The 17,640-nt window shown below is 36.7% G+C and overlaps 1 protein-coding gene across 3 annotated transcripts in view; it reads right to left on the reverse strand.

The window, feature by feature from the left end:
- LOC127844417 (ecdysone-induced protein 78C-like) overlaps nucleotides 1-17,640 on the reverse strand; it is a 120,319-nt gene that overhangs the window by 73,167 nt on the left and 29,512 nt on the right. For all 3 annotated transcript variants that reach the window (XR_008032721.1, XR_008032720.1, XM_052374591.1), the window contains exons 2-3: nucleotides 14,024-14,145; nucleotides 12,099-12,240 (exon numbers count right to left, since the gene is read on the reverse strand). Coding sequence is in view for 1 of the 3 variants with exons in the window: in XM_052374591.1 (XP_052230551.1) it covers nucleotides 12,099-12,240; nucleotides 14,024-14,145 (264 nt within the window). In the remaining 2 variants the exon portion in view is untranslated. The remainder of the gene's footprint in view (nucleotides 1-12,098; nucleotides 12,241-14,023; nucleotides 14,146-17,640) is intronic.

The raw sequence follows: 17,640 nt of genomic DNA on the forward strand, positions 1-17,640 counted from the left end.
GGATGGACTGACGGACGATGGACGAAGCGGCGACTATATGCTCCCCCCAAAATAAAAACTACAAAAAGTGCAAGAATTTTCCTTTTTAAATGCTAAAGACTTAGGAAGTTACCCTTTACCTTTAGATACGTATTTTTATGCATGTATTCCCTTAGAAAGTTAAATTTAATCAAATACCTTTCTTACTAGATTCAAGTTTTAAAGGCTTCATATCAAACCCTTAGATACAGATGAGCAGCAAACAGCATTAAACCTGAACAGACTGCAAGTTACTCGCAGGCTGTTCTGGTTTAATGCTTTTTGCACATAGCATTTCTGCTTTGCTTCTAAGTGGGAAAGGGTTGATTCATGGCCTGTTGTCATTTGATAATGGTTGAAATAGGGAAATTCTTGTCACAAAACATGATGGCTAGTTAAAATCCAAGCCAATGCAAAGTGAGAAAACTGGATGCAAGCTCAGGTTGTAGTACATTTGTTCCTGGTGAAACAAAGCAATTCATTAGCAAACTTGGAATAAGGAGCCAATGATAAAAAATAGTAATGTTACATGAGTTGCTAGAAAACTGGGCTTAATGAATGTGAGCAAACTAAGCTTTATGAAGGCAGAAAACTTGGTATCAAACCAAGTGAGACAAAGAACAAAATTGTCACAAAACCAGGTTTTCAATTTGATAAAAAATGTCTGATAAAGGGAGACAAGTCAAACTGAAAGGATTGTTTAAAATTAACCCCCTTTGTTTCAAAATAACTCTATTTTTAGTCGTGGTGACCTTGACCTTGGAGATATTGACGTAATTCTTTCGTGCGACACACCGTCAAATGATGGTGAACAAATGTGCCAAATGATTTTTAAATCTCACAATAAATGACATAGTTATGGCCCGGACAAGCTCATTTATGGCCATTTTTCACCTTTGAACTCAAAGGGTGACCTTGACCTTGGAGATATCGACGTAATTCTTTCGCGCGACACACTGTCTTATGATGGTGGACAAATGTGCCAAATGATTTTAAAATCTCACAAGGAATGACAAAGTTATGGCTGGGACAAGCTTGTTCTGCCCGCCAGCCAGCCCACCAGCCCGCCTGCCGACATTCGCCAATCTAATAACCAGTTTTTTCCTTTGGAAAACCTGGTTTAAAATTGGGCTTAATGTATGTGAAAACACCTGGGTAAATGCATGTAAGAAAATTGGGCTTATACAAGTGAAAAAATCTGGGTTAATGAATAATGCGGAAACTGAGCTACATGCATGTGACAAAACCTGCCTTAATGCATGTCATGATATGAAAAAACCTGCCTTAATGTTAAGTGAGAAAATCATGCTTAAAGCATGTGAGAAAATCTTGCATAAGGCTTGTGAGAAAACATGGCCTAATGCATGTGAGACAACCTGGCTAATGCATTTGAGAGAACTGGGCTTAATTTATCTTAATGCATGATCAACAATCTGGCTTGAGAGACAACCTGGCTAAATGCATGTGCGGAAACCTGCCTTAATGTACGTGAGTAAATCGGGTTTTAAGCATGTGAGAAAATCTTAATGCAAGTGAGAAAACCAAGCATAATGTGTGTGAGAAAACTTGGCTAAATTTATGTTAGAAAACTTGCTAAATGCATGTGATAACTGGGCTAAATGCATAGTGTGTAAGCACAATTGATCCAGGACAACATTTTTAACAAGAGCACCGCCTTGCGGGTGCAGACCGCTCATCTATTTTTCTTTTTAAAGGTGAAGGGACCTATCTCAATTTCAATCACAAAGGAGGGAGGAGTGGAGTGGAGAGGGGTGTATAGTGTGGGGGTGTGGTCTTTTATTACATTATCTTCCAAAAATGCAAAAAAAAATGCAAAAACAAATTATTGTTTTTTGTTGTTTTTTTGGGGGGGGATTCTTGGGTGGGATGGTTGGACGGTATTTCAAATATAAAATAATAAAAATAAATATTTGTGTTTTTTAACAATGTTTCAAAAAAAAATATTTATTTTTTTGGAGGTGAGGGTTGGGGGGGGGGGTATAGTGTGAAGGTGTGGTGGTCATTTATTAGATGATCTTTAAAAAAAAAAAAAATTGAGGTGGGGGGATTCAGGGGGGGGGGGGGGATGGTTTGGGTGGAGTCTATAGTGGTATGTCTGGTAAGAGTTGTTTTGTCAAAGTATCAATCAAATCTAATCATAAATAAAGAAGTTATGACAATTTTAGCAAAATTTAATAATTTGACCTTGAGTCAAGGTTATTCAAAGGTCAAGGTAAAATTCAACTTGCCAGGTACAGTACCCTCATGATAGCATGAAAGTATTTGAAGTTTGAAAGCAATAGCCTTGATACTTTAGAAGTAAAGTGGATCTAAACACAAAATTTTACCATATATTCAAAGTTACTAAGTAAAAAAAGGGCCATAATTCCGTAAAAATGAGAACCAAAGTTATGCAACTTGTCCTTTACTGTCCCCTTATGATAGTTTGCGAGTGTTCCAAGTATGAAAGCAATATCTATGATACTTTAGGGGTAAAGTGGACCAAAACACAAAACTTAACCAAATTTTCAATTTTCTAAGTATAAAAAGGGCACATAATTCTGTCAAAATGCCAGTCAGAGTTACATAACTTTGCCTGCACAGTCCCCTTATGATAGTTAGTAAGTGCTGCAAGTATGAAAGCAATAGCTTTGATACTTAAGGAATAAAATGGACACAAAACTTAACCAAACTGTTCAATTTCCTAAGTATAAAAAGGGCACATAATTCTGTCAAAATGCAAGCCAGAGTTATCTAACTTTGCCTGCCCAGTCCCCTCATGATAGTAAGTAAGTGTACCAAGTTTGAATGCAATAGCATTGATACTTTATGAGAAAAGTGGACCTAAACGCAAAACTTAACCGGACGCCGACGCCGAAGCAGACGCTGACGCCAAGGTGATGACAATAGCTCTTTTTTTTTTTCAAAAAATAGATGAGCTAAAAAGATATGTGTTTTTACATCAATGTCTCTTTCAACAGTCACTCCTTTTTTCATCCACTCGTCCAGTACATTGGTGTCCTTAAAGTTTGATAGTTGTGACCGAATTCTTTCTCATCTTGACTGTAAGTTTGAATTTAAATACAACATACATAACAAGAGCTCCGCGGTCAGAGACAGATGCCCCCCCCCCCCCCCCCCCCCCCCTCCAAATAGGGCCTTGACAAAACTGACCATAATAGTCAATGCATCTGCAAAGTTTGAAGCCCATCACTCAATCATTTGATGACATATTAAACAGAAACCAAACTAACGCTTAATATGAAAGTGACCTTGACCTTTGAACAAGTGACCCTAATTTCAGTAGGGGTCATCTTCTGTCCATGACCAATGCACATGTGAAGTATCAAGCCAATTGGTCAATTTGTTGATGACTTATTGATTAGATACGATTTTCACACTTAGTGTGACAGTGACCTTGACCTTTGACCTAGTGAAAACTATTTCAGTAGTGGTCATCTAATGTCCAAGGCCAATGCACATGGGAAGTATCAAGCCATTCAGTGAATCAGTTGTTAAGTTATTGATGGGAAACAATTCTCAGACTGAGTGTGACAGTTACCTTTGACCTAGTGACCCCAATTTCAATTTCAATGACATCTTATGTCCAAAGCCAATACACATGTGATGTATCAAGCCAATCAGTCCGTCAGTTCATCTTCTGGCAAAGGCCAATGCACATCGTAAGAATCAAGCCAATAGGTCAATTCATTCACATTCGAAATTGAATGGGAACAAACTTGTCTACAGACAGATAGACCAATCATTCTACATCCAGCAAAACAATATACCCACCTTTTTCGGTCGGAGGGGGACATACAAAGAATATACACACATGTTACAACAGTTATCAGCTGAACCAACATATGTGTAAAATTAATGTTACCTAAAGTAGTCTTCTTAATCAAAGTAATAAACAGTAAAAAGTAATTCAGATGAGAACTAATCTTGTTTGTTTCAATTATAGATACTCCTTTGTGACTAGTTATTTGGACTTAAGTTTTGAAATCTCTATATGAAATTAATGTGAATAAAAATCTCTTAGTAGATAAGATGTTGTAGTTAAACAACCATTTTAAGAAGACAATCATCCAATATAATTGTTTTTGAACAGATGGCTTGAGAAAAATGTGCCTTATCCTATGATATATGGGTCAGTGCCCAGTTATTTTTCTTGCCCAAAATTACCGCTAATATCCAGCTGCTTCCCAATTGCAAAAATTAAAAAAAAATCACAAAAATCTGACCAAAATACCAAAAAAATTGGCACATTTTCCCAATAAACTCAATACGATTATCATGTTATACAGCAATTATGTCATGGAACGAGTGCCAACCAAGCGTGTCAAGTTGTCCCCGAATTACAACTGACCTAAGTATTGTCTTGCAAATGAAGCTGAATATGTACGATTTTACACATCTCTATATTGCCAAGAATACCAGAGATAGTAGAAGTATCACAACTGAGCAGGCCTGTTTTTACATCATCCTCCTAGATGGCGGCAAGCAGAAGACAAATTACAATAAACGGCGAAAATTACAAATAACAATCAAATTATCTACGGATACCATGTGGTAATTAGGGAAAAATGTAATGCATGTGTCAACTAACGATAAAGACTTGGTTTAAGGTACAACCTGGAAATCTGCAAAGTGAATAAGTGTCACTAACTCAGTCTACTCGCAAAGTGAAAGCATTTAAGACAAGTATCGTTCTAAAAATGGAAAGAGACAAACATGATTTTATTTATATGTTAATGGATCTGAGTATAATCTGATTCATATGCATATTCTGCTTTATTATGTTTGTTACGCTGTATAGTCTACTGAAATAGCATTGAAATGAAGATGTCGAATGCAAAATATTGAAAGGTAAACAAATGAAATACAGTCCAACCCCTCTTAAGCAGCCAGTCAAGGGAAACAGCCAAATTGGCTGCTTAAGCGGGGTGGCCTCTTAAGAGGGGGTTGGGTCATAGGGAGTGGAGTTGATGAGTGCATGGCCAACTGTTCAATTTTTGTATAAAAAAAAGGTAAATATGTGTACATGTACTAAACAAGGTATAGACTTAAAATAATTTTATTTCTTCCTTTCTAAAATCAGCTATAAGACAACATTTTCATTCAAAAAATAATTCTATTCATCTTTCTAATCATCATCAATATCATCATCATCAGAATCAAGTCAATGAAAAAGAATCATTCTCATGATTCATTGTTTACACAATGCGCGTTGTATGGCCCCAATGCACTTAAGATGGGAACAGTTGTGAATCAGTTATGCGTGAATAACTCCCGTGTCACTATAAATCGATAATTTAATCGGTTTATTGCAGTTTTATGGCTTTGAATACCTACCGCACGAATTGGTCCCGACAGTGATCTCCTTTACGATAAAATCGTGGCCAGTTACTTAAGAGACTGATAATAGCAACTGGGTGTAATCCTCCTGGTAATCGTGCTTTTCATGCATAATATTATAAAAACATTTTTTTTGCCGCGTAAAGGGTTTTATCAAAATTAATATTGAAATCATTGTAAATATAAAACAAATATAAATGTTTTGTTTTATTCCCAAATGAGAAAAATTATTTGTAATCCGAAACACGATCCCAATTGTTTAATGTTAACGAGACGTTTACAAATTCTATCATTGTGTATTTCCTTTGTCCCGACAAAAGCGCGCGAAAATTATGCACCAATGTACAATGTCACGCCATACTATGGTTCGAAAGCATGCGTGTATTGATTTTTGGATAAAAACTTTGTAGCACAGAGAACATGTAGATCAGTTGATTTCGGTTAAAAGTTTTGTTGTTCTTTTTAACTTTTAATTAGCCGATAATTGTCATAAATGTGTGCTTGAAATAGTATGAGCTACAAATAATAAATTATAAATTAAGAATCTCCTTACCAGTAATATTAGGTGATATTCGCACGTGCGGAAACAAAAAGATCAAACGGTCTCGTATTGCTTTTAACCCGATAATCCGCCGCTAATTAATTGCAATTTGCAAACCGGCTGTCAAAATGTTGATCACACATCACACGTCAGTACTACAGAGCCTAAACCGCAGACTGGAAGTACATATCGATTTTTTCGCCGCTGCGTCTGTGTACTTTTGCCAATGTACATGACTGACTTACTTGCGCGTGACCACTCATATGGGGGGAATTTAGCATTTGGGATGCAAAATTGCTGGCCGCTGGCCGGAGAAACGGGGTTACCGCTTAAGAGGGGTGCATAATATAGTGTTTATCGACGGTCGCGGCACAGACCGGCCGCCTACACGGGGTGACCGGCGATGAGGGGTGACCGGAAGTAGGGGTTGGACTGTAGATTAATTGAACTCCGTTTAATATACATCATCAACACAACAATAAAACTAAAGTGTTTATGTTAATAGTTGTTTATGTTTTCCAAATATGATATGTAATTAACGGAGCCTTTTCACAGATTTTGGCATGTATTCAAGTTTGTCATTAAATGCTTTATATTGATAAACGTTTGATCTAAAACGCTCCAGTAAAAAATCAAGAATAAAAGTTTAAAAAAAAAGAAAAACAAGGGACAAAATTGTCACAAAACCAGGTTTTCAATTTTAAAAAAAGTCTGATACAGGGAGACAACTCAAACTGAACTGATTGTTTAATGATGGTAAACAAATGTGCCAAATGATTTTAAAATCTCACCATGAATGACATAGTTATGGCCCAGACAAGCTCATTTATGGCCATTTTTGACCTTTGAACTCAAAGTGTGACCTTGACCTTAGAGATATCGGCGTAATTCTTTTTGGCGACACACCGTCTAATGATGGTGAACAAATGTGCCAAATGATTTAAAAATCTCACAATGAATGACATAGATATGGCCCGGACAAGCTCATTTATGGCCATTTTTGACCTTTGAACTCAATGTGTGACCTTGACCTTGGAGATATAGACGTAATTCTTTCGCGCGATGCACCGTCTAATGATGGTGAACAAATGTGCCAAATGATTTTAAAATCTCACAATGAACAACAATTTATGGCCCATACAAGCTTGTTCCGCCCTCCAGCCCGCCCGCCAGCCCGCCGACATTCGCCAATCTAATAACCAGTTTTTTCCTTCGGAAAACCTGGTTAAAAAAGTAACCCTCCAATCACTGACCCCTGGAGTCCTGGAGTAAAAGTCTACCACTTAGACCACTCTCTCATCCGTGCTTATAAGGACAGATGTATTTTATAATATATATAAGCAACCCTCTTAGTTTCACAAAATATAACGACAACAACAGAACTCTCCAAAATATTCAATCATTTCGCTTTGCAACGCTTTATAATTTTCAGGTTTTTAAATCTTCAAAAGATGCATATAATGGCTATTTTAGAGCATGGTAAATGTTCAGTATTACTGTTTCCTCACAAACATCATAACTAAAACGAAAATTGGCGAATCGGAAACAACTTTTTTTAATTTTGTCAATTTACCAAAACGTGAAAAGGCCCCTTAAAAAAAATTCTGTATTGAACTTAATTAACTGAAAGAGGCTATGTTTAAATGTTGTATTAAAGAATCTATAGATTATTGCAAGTTTAAAGTAACATTACTACTCAAAATCAATGAAAATTTCTTACAATATTTCGTAAAATAAACTTAACCAATTAAAAATCAGTGTTCCTTATGGCAATTGCCGAAATTTCAAAGCCGGTGTGGTCTGGTAAAATAGATGTTTATAGATACAAAGTGCTCGTTGTTTTTCCCTTTTAATTTCCCGCAACGATATCTATTCATAGGACACATGAACACTAACATGGTGTTCGTGTGTCGTATGAATAGATATATTTGCGGGAAATTAAAATGGAATTAATTGTGGTCACAAATAAATAAAAACGAGCATTTTGTATCTACAAAAATCTATGTAATCATATCACATCCAGTGTTGAAATTGCGGCTATTGCTATAAGGAACACTAATTGTTTAGGTGTTAACTTTATTTTACAAAATACTTTACGAAATTTTCATGTGACAGGATATAAACTAACCATTGGCTTCATTGTAAGAAGAAATTACAGCATCAACTAATTAATTTCTAACATTAAAATGCTGCCAAACATAAAAACAATTTTAATTCTGTAACTTATAAGCATATTAAGCTTCATTTTTTCTATTTTTTTTCCAATTTCATGGTTGATTGCGCGATTTTTCCCAATTTCATGGTTTTATTGCTCTAAATTTCCCAATCCAAATGACACAGGCTGCAACAAACAAGAATATCAGTGAAACTGATGGATGCTCCCCGATGATGCGCTTTGTCAATGTATGTGTTAATAAACACCTAAAAAAATCCATTGTTAGACTCGGTGACCTTGACCCGAGTGATCTCAAACCTCATCAAAAGGTAGAGGACCATGCAAGGTACCTACATGCCAAATATGAAAGCGATTGGTAAAGTATTGAAGGCGCTATGAAAAACGGAAGTAAGGAAGTAAGTAAGGAAGGACAAACTGGCAACTATATGCTCCGCCAAAATTTTATTTCGGGGAGCATAAAAAAGCAAAAATAATCACTGAGTTATGGTAAAAATATGGTTGTCACAGACAGTTGGGCCACCTTTAAATGTCAAAACCTGACTTCACTGTAGTCAAAAAGTGTTGTCCCAGATAAGCCTGTATCAGCTTCTTTTGTATTAAAAACTTGTCATAAATGAGCCTCCATCTGGAAAAATAGGATTTAATGAATGTGCGTAAAGTGTCGTCCCAGATTAGTCTCCGCCTGGCTCAAAATTTTATGTAGGCAACTTTCCTTGATAATGTCTGATTTATTATTATCTTATATATTTTATGGGTGATTAGGAAAAAATACTTGTAGCCAAATGGGGTTTTTTTTAGCCAAACTACCTTACTTGTAGCCATTGGCTTATTCGGCGCACTAAGCCTGTGCAGTCTGCCTAAACTAGATTTTTCCAGAGAAGAGACCTCCTTCAAATAAAGAATTCCATTAAAAGGGAATCCCCCATCCCTGATCTGGGACGACACTTACAGCACATGCATTAAGCCCCTTTTTAGCACAGCAAGGCTCAAATCATATACAAGCATCCCAAACAGACACTTCATAGAACAGTAGCAGTTGTCTCCCTTTCCCCTTTAAATAGGTAGTTCACAAACTGAGTGCACCAGCCTATTACATAAAATCCAATAATGTACTACAGTTTTCTGCATACCTCAGTACACTGCTTAAACATTATAAAGAGATCCTGGGCACATTGCTTTCATGTGGCCATGATTAACCATTACACTGCTCTACTGGCCTAGTGGCACAGATCCCAGACATGCCAATCAAATATGTTCTGGCTTTAAATAATATCTGCGGTTGAACGTGTAAATAGTGTATCTAACACAGAAGTTTTGAACAGATACAACATTTTATTGCTCTCAACCATTGTATAATTATTTTTAATGATGTTTTAATAAGTCTGGGTGCATTCGGGGTCAATGAACCATTGTTCAAACAAAAATACACCTTATGTTTTTTTAAGTGAATGCTTATAAATTGTTTAAATCCCCTTACCTTCTTAAATCTTTTATGAACCAAAATACATTTTGGCATAGAGCTGACTAAAAATCGATCGAATCATTTGATACTTTAGCCAAGTCTTAAGTGTGTGTGCATTTGAGCATTCTTATTTAAACAATCTATAATACTCTTGATTTACAGTACAGTTAACCTATTTATGCCTAGTGGACTCTCCCATCCTTCTAAATTGGATCAATTTATTTCCAAAATTAGGGATGTCTAGTATATTTATTTCTATATTTAGAATATTTCGTACAGAAATTCCTTTTAAGCAAACAGCGCAGACCCAGATGAGATGCCGCATTATGCGGTGTCTCATCTGGGTCTACGCTGTTTGCCAAGGCCTTTTTTCTAGACGCTAGGCATAAAGGGGTTACACTTACTTTAACTTTAAAGTTGCAACAGTATGAAATATGTATACAACAAAATAAGCGCACTCAAATAGCAACACTGTATATCTCTTATAATGTAATTTACAAGAAATATGCATTTTGTTAAAACAGATTTTTGACATTTACCTCAAAACTTGTTACCTGCATAAGTGTAATATAGTTGCTATCAAACAAGTCCACAAAATATTCTAATCAAGGAGATGTATTCAGTCATTTTCAAGTTTGTATATTTAAGTTCAAAAATCAAACAAGAGCACCCACCACCTTGCGGGTGCAGACTGCTCATCTATTTTCTTTGTAAAGGTGAAGGGACTCTCAATTTCAATCACAAAGGAGGGAGGGGTGGAGTGAAGAGGGGTGTATAGTGTGGGAGTGTGGGAGTGTGGACATTTATTACATTATCTTCCAAGAATGCAAACAAAAAAACGAAAAAACAAAATTAAATAAATCAATATTTGTGTTTTTTAACAATGGGGGGGGGGGGGGGTATAGTGTGAGGGTGTGGTGGTCATTTGTGAGATGATCTTAAAAAAAATATAAAAAAATTAGGGGGGGGGGATTCGGGGGGGAGTAGTCTATTGTGGTATGTCAGGCAAGAGTAGTTTTGTGAAAGTATCAATCAAATATAATCATAAATAAAGAAGTTATGGCAATTTTTGCAAAATTTAATAATTTGACCTTGAGAGTCAAGGTCATTCAAAGGTCAAGGTAAAATTCAACTTGCCAGGTACAGTACCCTCATGATAGCATGAAAGTATTTGAAGTTTGAAAGCAATAGTCTTGATACTTTAGAAGTAAAGTGGATCTAAACACACAATTTACCATATATTCAAAGTTACTAAGTCAAAAAAAGGCCATAATTCCGTAAAAATGAGAACCAAAGTTATGCAACTTGTCCTTTACTGTCCCCTTATGATAGTTTGCGAGTGTTCCAAGTATGAAAGCAATATCTATGATACTTTAGGGGTAAAGTGGACCAAAACACAAAACTTAACCAAATTTTCAATTTTCTAAGTATAAAAAGGGCACATAATTCTGTCAAAATGCCAGTCAGAGTTACATAACTTTGCCTGCACAGTCCCCTTATGATAGTTAGAATGTGCTGCAAGTATGAAAGCAATAGCTTTGATACTTAAGGAATAAAATGGACCTAAACACAAACTTAACCAAAATTTTCAATTTTCTAAGTATAAAAAGGGCACATAATTCTGTCAAAATGCAAGCCAGAGTTATCTAACTTTGCCTGCCCAGTCCCCTCATGATAGTAAGTAAGTGTACCAAGTTTGAATGCAATAGCATTGATACTTTATGAGAAAAGTGGACCTAAACGAAAAACTTAACCGGACGCCAACGCCGACGCTGACGCCAAGGTGATGACAATAGCTCATAATTTTTTTTCAAAAAATAGATGAGCTTAAAACTGTTGGCAGCCAGACCCTTACCAGCGTGCTCCAGGATTCAACATTAACCCTTTCAGTGCTGGAACCGAATTTTAAAGGCCTTTGCAAACAGTTTGGATCCAGATGAGACGCCACAGAACGTGGCGTCTCATCAGGATCCAAACTGTTTGCTATTCTGATAGTATTCTTTGAAAATAATCGAAGAAAATGCTAATTTTAGAAATTCAGCAGACAACATTTTAGCAGACGAAAAATTTCCCAGCATGCAAAGGGTTAACATGAATCCGGTGACTATGTATGATGATATGTTATGGCAGTATAATAAACATGAATTAACAATATTGTACATGTTGTATTTTATGTACAATGTGACATTTGGTAAGGCTTATCATTTACCCTGTGGTAAATGACTGATGGACAACAAACTTATGCAAGGACAACAGACAATGGGTGATCACAAAATATTTAATTCATTCTAGGTGTTAATTATGTACACTTAACTGAACATTTTAAAATAAACCATAAATGCGTCTCCGATATAATCCAAGAACATGCCACTAAAAGCAGCATTTAACAAGGATAAGCTATAGCACGGAGAAGTTAAAAGTTGTAATTGGGTTGTTCTATTTGTGCCCCCCTTTTCCCCCTAAAACTCATCAAACTCAGTACATTGAAGTACTTATTCTTTTTCTCAAAAACATCAACCACAGTGAATTGCAATACTTACAATCTCTTGACATTCCCACGGCCAAACACTTCTTAAAACGGCAGTACTGACACCGGTTTCTATTAAGACGTATCACCATACATTTGCCGTCCCGCAGACAGCGGTACTCAATCTGCTTCTGTATGCTACGCCGAAAAAATCCCTGCAATATAGTTTTTAATATATGAGCCTCATTCTGGGAAAACAGGGCATATAACATGTTCGTTTCATGTGGTCCCAATTGCAGTCTGCACAGGCTACTGAGGGACCAACCTTAACACATTTATGGTCATTTTCATTTATAGGAAGTCACTTCTAAGCAAAAATCTATTGTAGGCAGAAAGTATCCTCCCCATGTAGTGTGTGCATATGGGATGAAACTTTACAAACATGCATTAAGCCCCGTTTTCACAGAGCAAGGCTAATTTTATAAAAATCTTCAATAGTTTAATTACAGTAGAAGTAGACCTTTTAGTTGTAGTTATGTACTAGTTGTAGCTTGAGAAATATTAGTAATGTAATATTCTCGCATACAAGAAAAATATTTTCATACAAATTTAATTAAAGCGATTGTTGGCCTGTTGTTCACTTACATGTTTATAAGCACAAATATGACATTTTGTGGCATGGCATTTTAATGCGCAGTTTAGGCAAAAAAGTACACATTAGGGACCGATTAGTGTGGTTGGTATATCAAAGCCACTGAAATGATCTGTAGATATTGACACTGGGTTATTCACGCATGACTAATTCATAACCGCGCGCTTCTTCGCTGCCTTGGGGCCCTTCTCTGATACTAGTCCGCTTAGAAGTTTGGTAAAGGGGCAAATAAGATGTTATCAATAACGGCATGTGGCCTTTTGCTTTTGAAACGGGCAGAGGGGCGCTAAAGAAGGGTAGCATGGCCCAGTGCCACACAAAAAGGGCCTGGGAAAAACACTACTATCACATTGTGCATTCAACAATCATAAGACAATAAACATATTCATATTCGCATCTATCATTTTCTATTTTGGTATCATACTATCAGCAAGTCTACTTTCATATGTCATAACAACTGGATAGTCTGCTTTGACATTTGTCTAAACGCCTTGAAACGCAGCAAGGTTACCGGCTCCAATATTGTCAGATTTTTTTGTATTTGTTGCCATAGAAATCAGAATTTTTGACGTAGGAAGAAAATGAAATTACGTGCATATTATGCACTGCATAATGTCCTTATTGCCATCTATCCATGTTTCAAGTTTCATGAAAAAATATGAAGAACTTTTAAAGTTATCGCAGGATCCAGAAAAGTGTGACATACAGACTCATGGACTGACGGACACACAGAGCGCAAACCATAAGTCCCCTCCTGTGAAACAATAAGTATAATGTTTAAGATGTTTTTTATTTAAAATGTATTCTTTCTGGTTATTTTAATAACAAATATACTATACATATTTCTGCAAAAATTGCTTTTATCCATAGCGCGAGTTTTTATAAACACAGGCAATGTTGTCATTGTCATACTTTGATGATATGTTTGGCGTTAAAAATTCAATTATGCGTTTACAAAACACCATGCTGGCATTGTATGCAATATAGATTAGCTTAGCAAACCAAGAAATACCTTAACTGAACGATGGAATGGCTGAAAATGCTTATACAGCCAAAAAATCTATATGAGCCGCGCTCTGGGAAAAGGGGGTTTAACGCATGTGGGTTAAGTGTTGTCCCAGATTAGCCTGTGCAAATCACACAGGCTAATCAGAGACAACACTATCAGCTTTTTTAGTTTTTTCATTGAAAGTAAGTCTCTTCTTAGGGAAAATCCTTTTTATGCAAAAAGTGTCGTCCCTGATTAGCCTGTGTGGACAGTGCAGGCTAATCTGGGACGACACTTAACACACAGGCATTTAGCACTGTTTCTCCAGAGCTTGGCTCAAATAAACCCAATTACGTACCTTACATCCCTCACAGCTGGTCACACCATAATGGTACCCTGAGGCCCGATCCCCGCACACCTTGCACGGGACAAACGGTTGCTTGGGCGAGTTGGAATCAGCCGGCTGAATACTGCTTGCCTCTGAAAAAAAGAATGTACAGCGCTTGTTAACCAGTGTTTGACCAAAAATAGAATGTATATTAACTGGTTAACCATTGTGCCTCCAAAGCAGAATGTATATTAACAGGTTAACCATTGTGCCACCAAAAACAGAATGTATATTAACTGGTTAACCATTGTGCCACCAAAGCAGAATGTATATTAACTGGTTAACCATTGTGCCACCAAAAATGGAATGTATATTAACTGGTTAACCATTGTGCCACCAAAAACAAAATGTATATTAACTGGTTAACCATTGTGCCACCAAAAACAGAATGTATATTAACTGGTTAACCATTGTGCCACCAAAAACAGAATGTATATTAACTGGTTAACCATTGTGTCAACAAAAACAGAATGTATATTAACTCAGTTTAACCATTGTGCCACCCAAAAAAAGAATGTATATTAACTGGTTAACCAATGCATGACCAGAGCAGAATGTATAGTGCTGGTTAACCAGTATTTAACCAAAAATAGAATCATCAGCTCTGGTTAACTAGTGCCTGACCAAAAACAAGGCGTAAGCATTCTTGAGTTACCATCCGGAAACCACTTAACTGGTTCAAGTCACCGTGACCTTGACCTTTGACCTAGTGACCTGAAAAGCAATAGGGGTCATCTGTGAGTCATGATCAATGTACCTATGAAGTTTCATGATCCTAGGCGTAAGCATTCTTGAGTTATTATCTGGAAACCATTTTTCTGTGTCGAGTCACCATGACCTTGACCTTTGACCTAGTCACCTGAAAATCAATAGGGGTCATCTGCAAGTCATGATCAATGTACCTATGAAGTTTCATGATCCTAGGCGTAAGCGTTCTTGAGTTATCAGGAAACCATTTTACTGGTTCTAGTCACCGTGACCTTGACCTTTGACCTATTGACCTAAAAATCAATAGGGGTCATCTGGGAGTCATGATCAATGTACCTATGAAGTTTCATGATCTTATGCCTAAGCATTCTTGAGTTATCATCCGAAAACCATTCGGCGGACAGACCAACGGACAGACGGACTTACCGACATGTTCAAAACAATATACCCCCTCTTCTTCGAAGGGGGGGGGGGCATAAAAATGTGCAGTCCTACTTAACCAAGACTTGACCAAACAAGAAACCGTCGGAGACGGGTGATGCTCCCCAAAGTTTTTTTTTGTCACAATATTGCACTATATATTCAGATAAAAGGAAACATCTAGTAGTTGGGGGGACAAGAATTGCACTATATATACAGTTAATGGAAAATTTCAAAGGGCCATAACTCTGTGAAAAATCATCCGACCAGAACCGGCTGATAATATGCACATTTCCTCTTGGTAGTGAAGCTTCCCATAAAGTTTAATTGAATTCCGGTCATTAATTGCTGAGAAATAGCCCGGACAAAAATTGTGCACGGATGGACACACGCACGGACAGACGAAGCGGCAACTATATGCTCCCCCCCACAAAATTTTTGGGAGCATAAAAACAGAATGTAGAGCACTGTTGACCAAAAACACCATGTACAGCACTGTTGACAAAAAAACAGTATAGCAAAACTTTATCAAAAACAGAATGCAAATACTGTTCACCAAAAACAGAATGTACAGCTCTGGTTAACCAGTCTTTGACCAAAAACAGAATGAATAGTCTGGATTAAATGGTGTTTGACCAAAAATAGCCCAGGCTTTTAGTTGAGCATGGTACTTATGTATCTGATACAGAAACATAAAGCTCCACAATTGTCAAGATATATTGAGCCGCGTTCTGAGAAAACTGGGCAAAATGCATGTGCGTAAAGTGTCGTCCCAGATGAACCTGTGCAGTCTGCACAAGCTAATCAGGGACAACACTTTCCGCTTTTATGGTATTTTTAGTTTCAAGGAAGTCCCTCCTTACCGAAAATCAAGTTAAGGCAGAAAGTGTCGTCCCTGATTAGCCTGTGCGTCCCTGATAAGCCTGTGCGGACTGCACAGGCTAATCTGGGATGACACTTTACGCACATGCATTAAGCCTAGTTTTCTCAGAACATGGCTCAATTCTCAATATGCTTGCTCAAGTGGGTGTGTACTTTTAAGCTAACTGTAATTAATCAATATGAACAAGGAAATCACTTCAAATCAATCAATATTCTTTATAAGGTAAAATAATGAAAAAATTGTGTATTTCAAAAAAAATAATTATAGCCAGTGCCCAGTAAAGACAATAACAGCGGGTACTAACGCCTTTACTGGTATATGTTGCAAACCAAAAATTGTGTCTAGTGTGTTGTATGAACAAATCTTCACAGAATTTGTAACACACCTAAAATTGACAACTATTGCTTGGTAAAAACACGTGTTTTATTGACTGTAAATAATGTTTGGGGTTATTTATTAAGACAAATGCGCACTAAACCATGAAACGACAGTGAATATCTTTGTCTCCTAATGAGACAGCTGATTGTACTTATGCGGTAAAGAAATCATAAATCAGACAGTGTGTGCTACATGTATGAAATATAGGCAACAATAGGAATTCCATTAGCATAAGAAACAGTGGGATGTGGTACGCTTTGTCAGCGAAATTCATTTGTTGCATGTAAATAACTTTGCCTGGATATGGTAAAAAAATAATCAGATAATGGCTCATCACAAGTATGTGCCAAACAGTACATAAAGAGTTTTTCATAACAGTGTTAATTCTTTTAAAGCATTTGTGGTTAAAGGGATGTTGTTTACTGTCACAACAACATCTGAATCTAAAATGGGAATTCATCTTGGTTGACCCAAAACTTTTCGTTCATCTTGCAGTGATTTTTTCTTCTTAATAAATAACCCGTAAAAGTTCCCAATTGATAAAAAACAAAATTACCAAATGCCCTCTGAAAAATTACCATAGGAATGAAAATGTCATTAACTGGGTTCCAAACAGTGCATTATCTGTAACAAGAGATTGCCAAGCAATATTGTCCCCTACCGGTGAAACTCCACTGTTGTCAGATTATTTTTTTTAATTTTGTCATTGCAACCAGATTTTTTTACCTAGGAAAAAAATTTAAAGATGGGCATAATCTCCATATTGCCATCTATCCATGTTTCAAGTTTCATGAAAAAATATTAAGAACTTAAAAAGTTATCGCAGGATCCAGAAAAGTGTGACAGACTGACAGACTGAAAGACAGACAGACGGAGCGCAAACCATAAGTCCCCTCCGGTTTCACTGGTAGGGGACAATAAACAGATACAATGAGCACTGAAACTCAACATTTCAAGGCATAATGCATGTAAATGAATATTTCGATTAAGTTTTGCTCTTTATACCAATCAATTAGAAAGACCCATAATTCTTAGTCTGAAGACTTTAGGAAGCCAATTTTCCCAATTTTAGTTTTTTTCACGCTATTTTTTTCCACTTTGTACATTACAGGTACTTTCTCCACTTGGGAAGAAAAATGGCTGTCCAGTGGCAAAAAATACAACTGCTGCAGGCTTATCTAAAATATACATGAATTTT

The sequence above is a fragment of the Dreissena polymorpha genome, chromosome 1 (genome assembly GCF_020536995.1).
Source record: "Dreissena polymorpha isolate Duluth1 chromosome 1, UMN_Dpol_1.0, whole genome shotgun sequence".
Lineage (NCBI taxonomy): Eukaryota > Metazoa > Mollusca > Bivalvia > Myida > Dreissenidae > Dreissena > Dreissena polymorpha.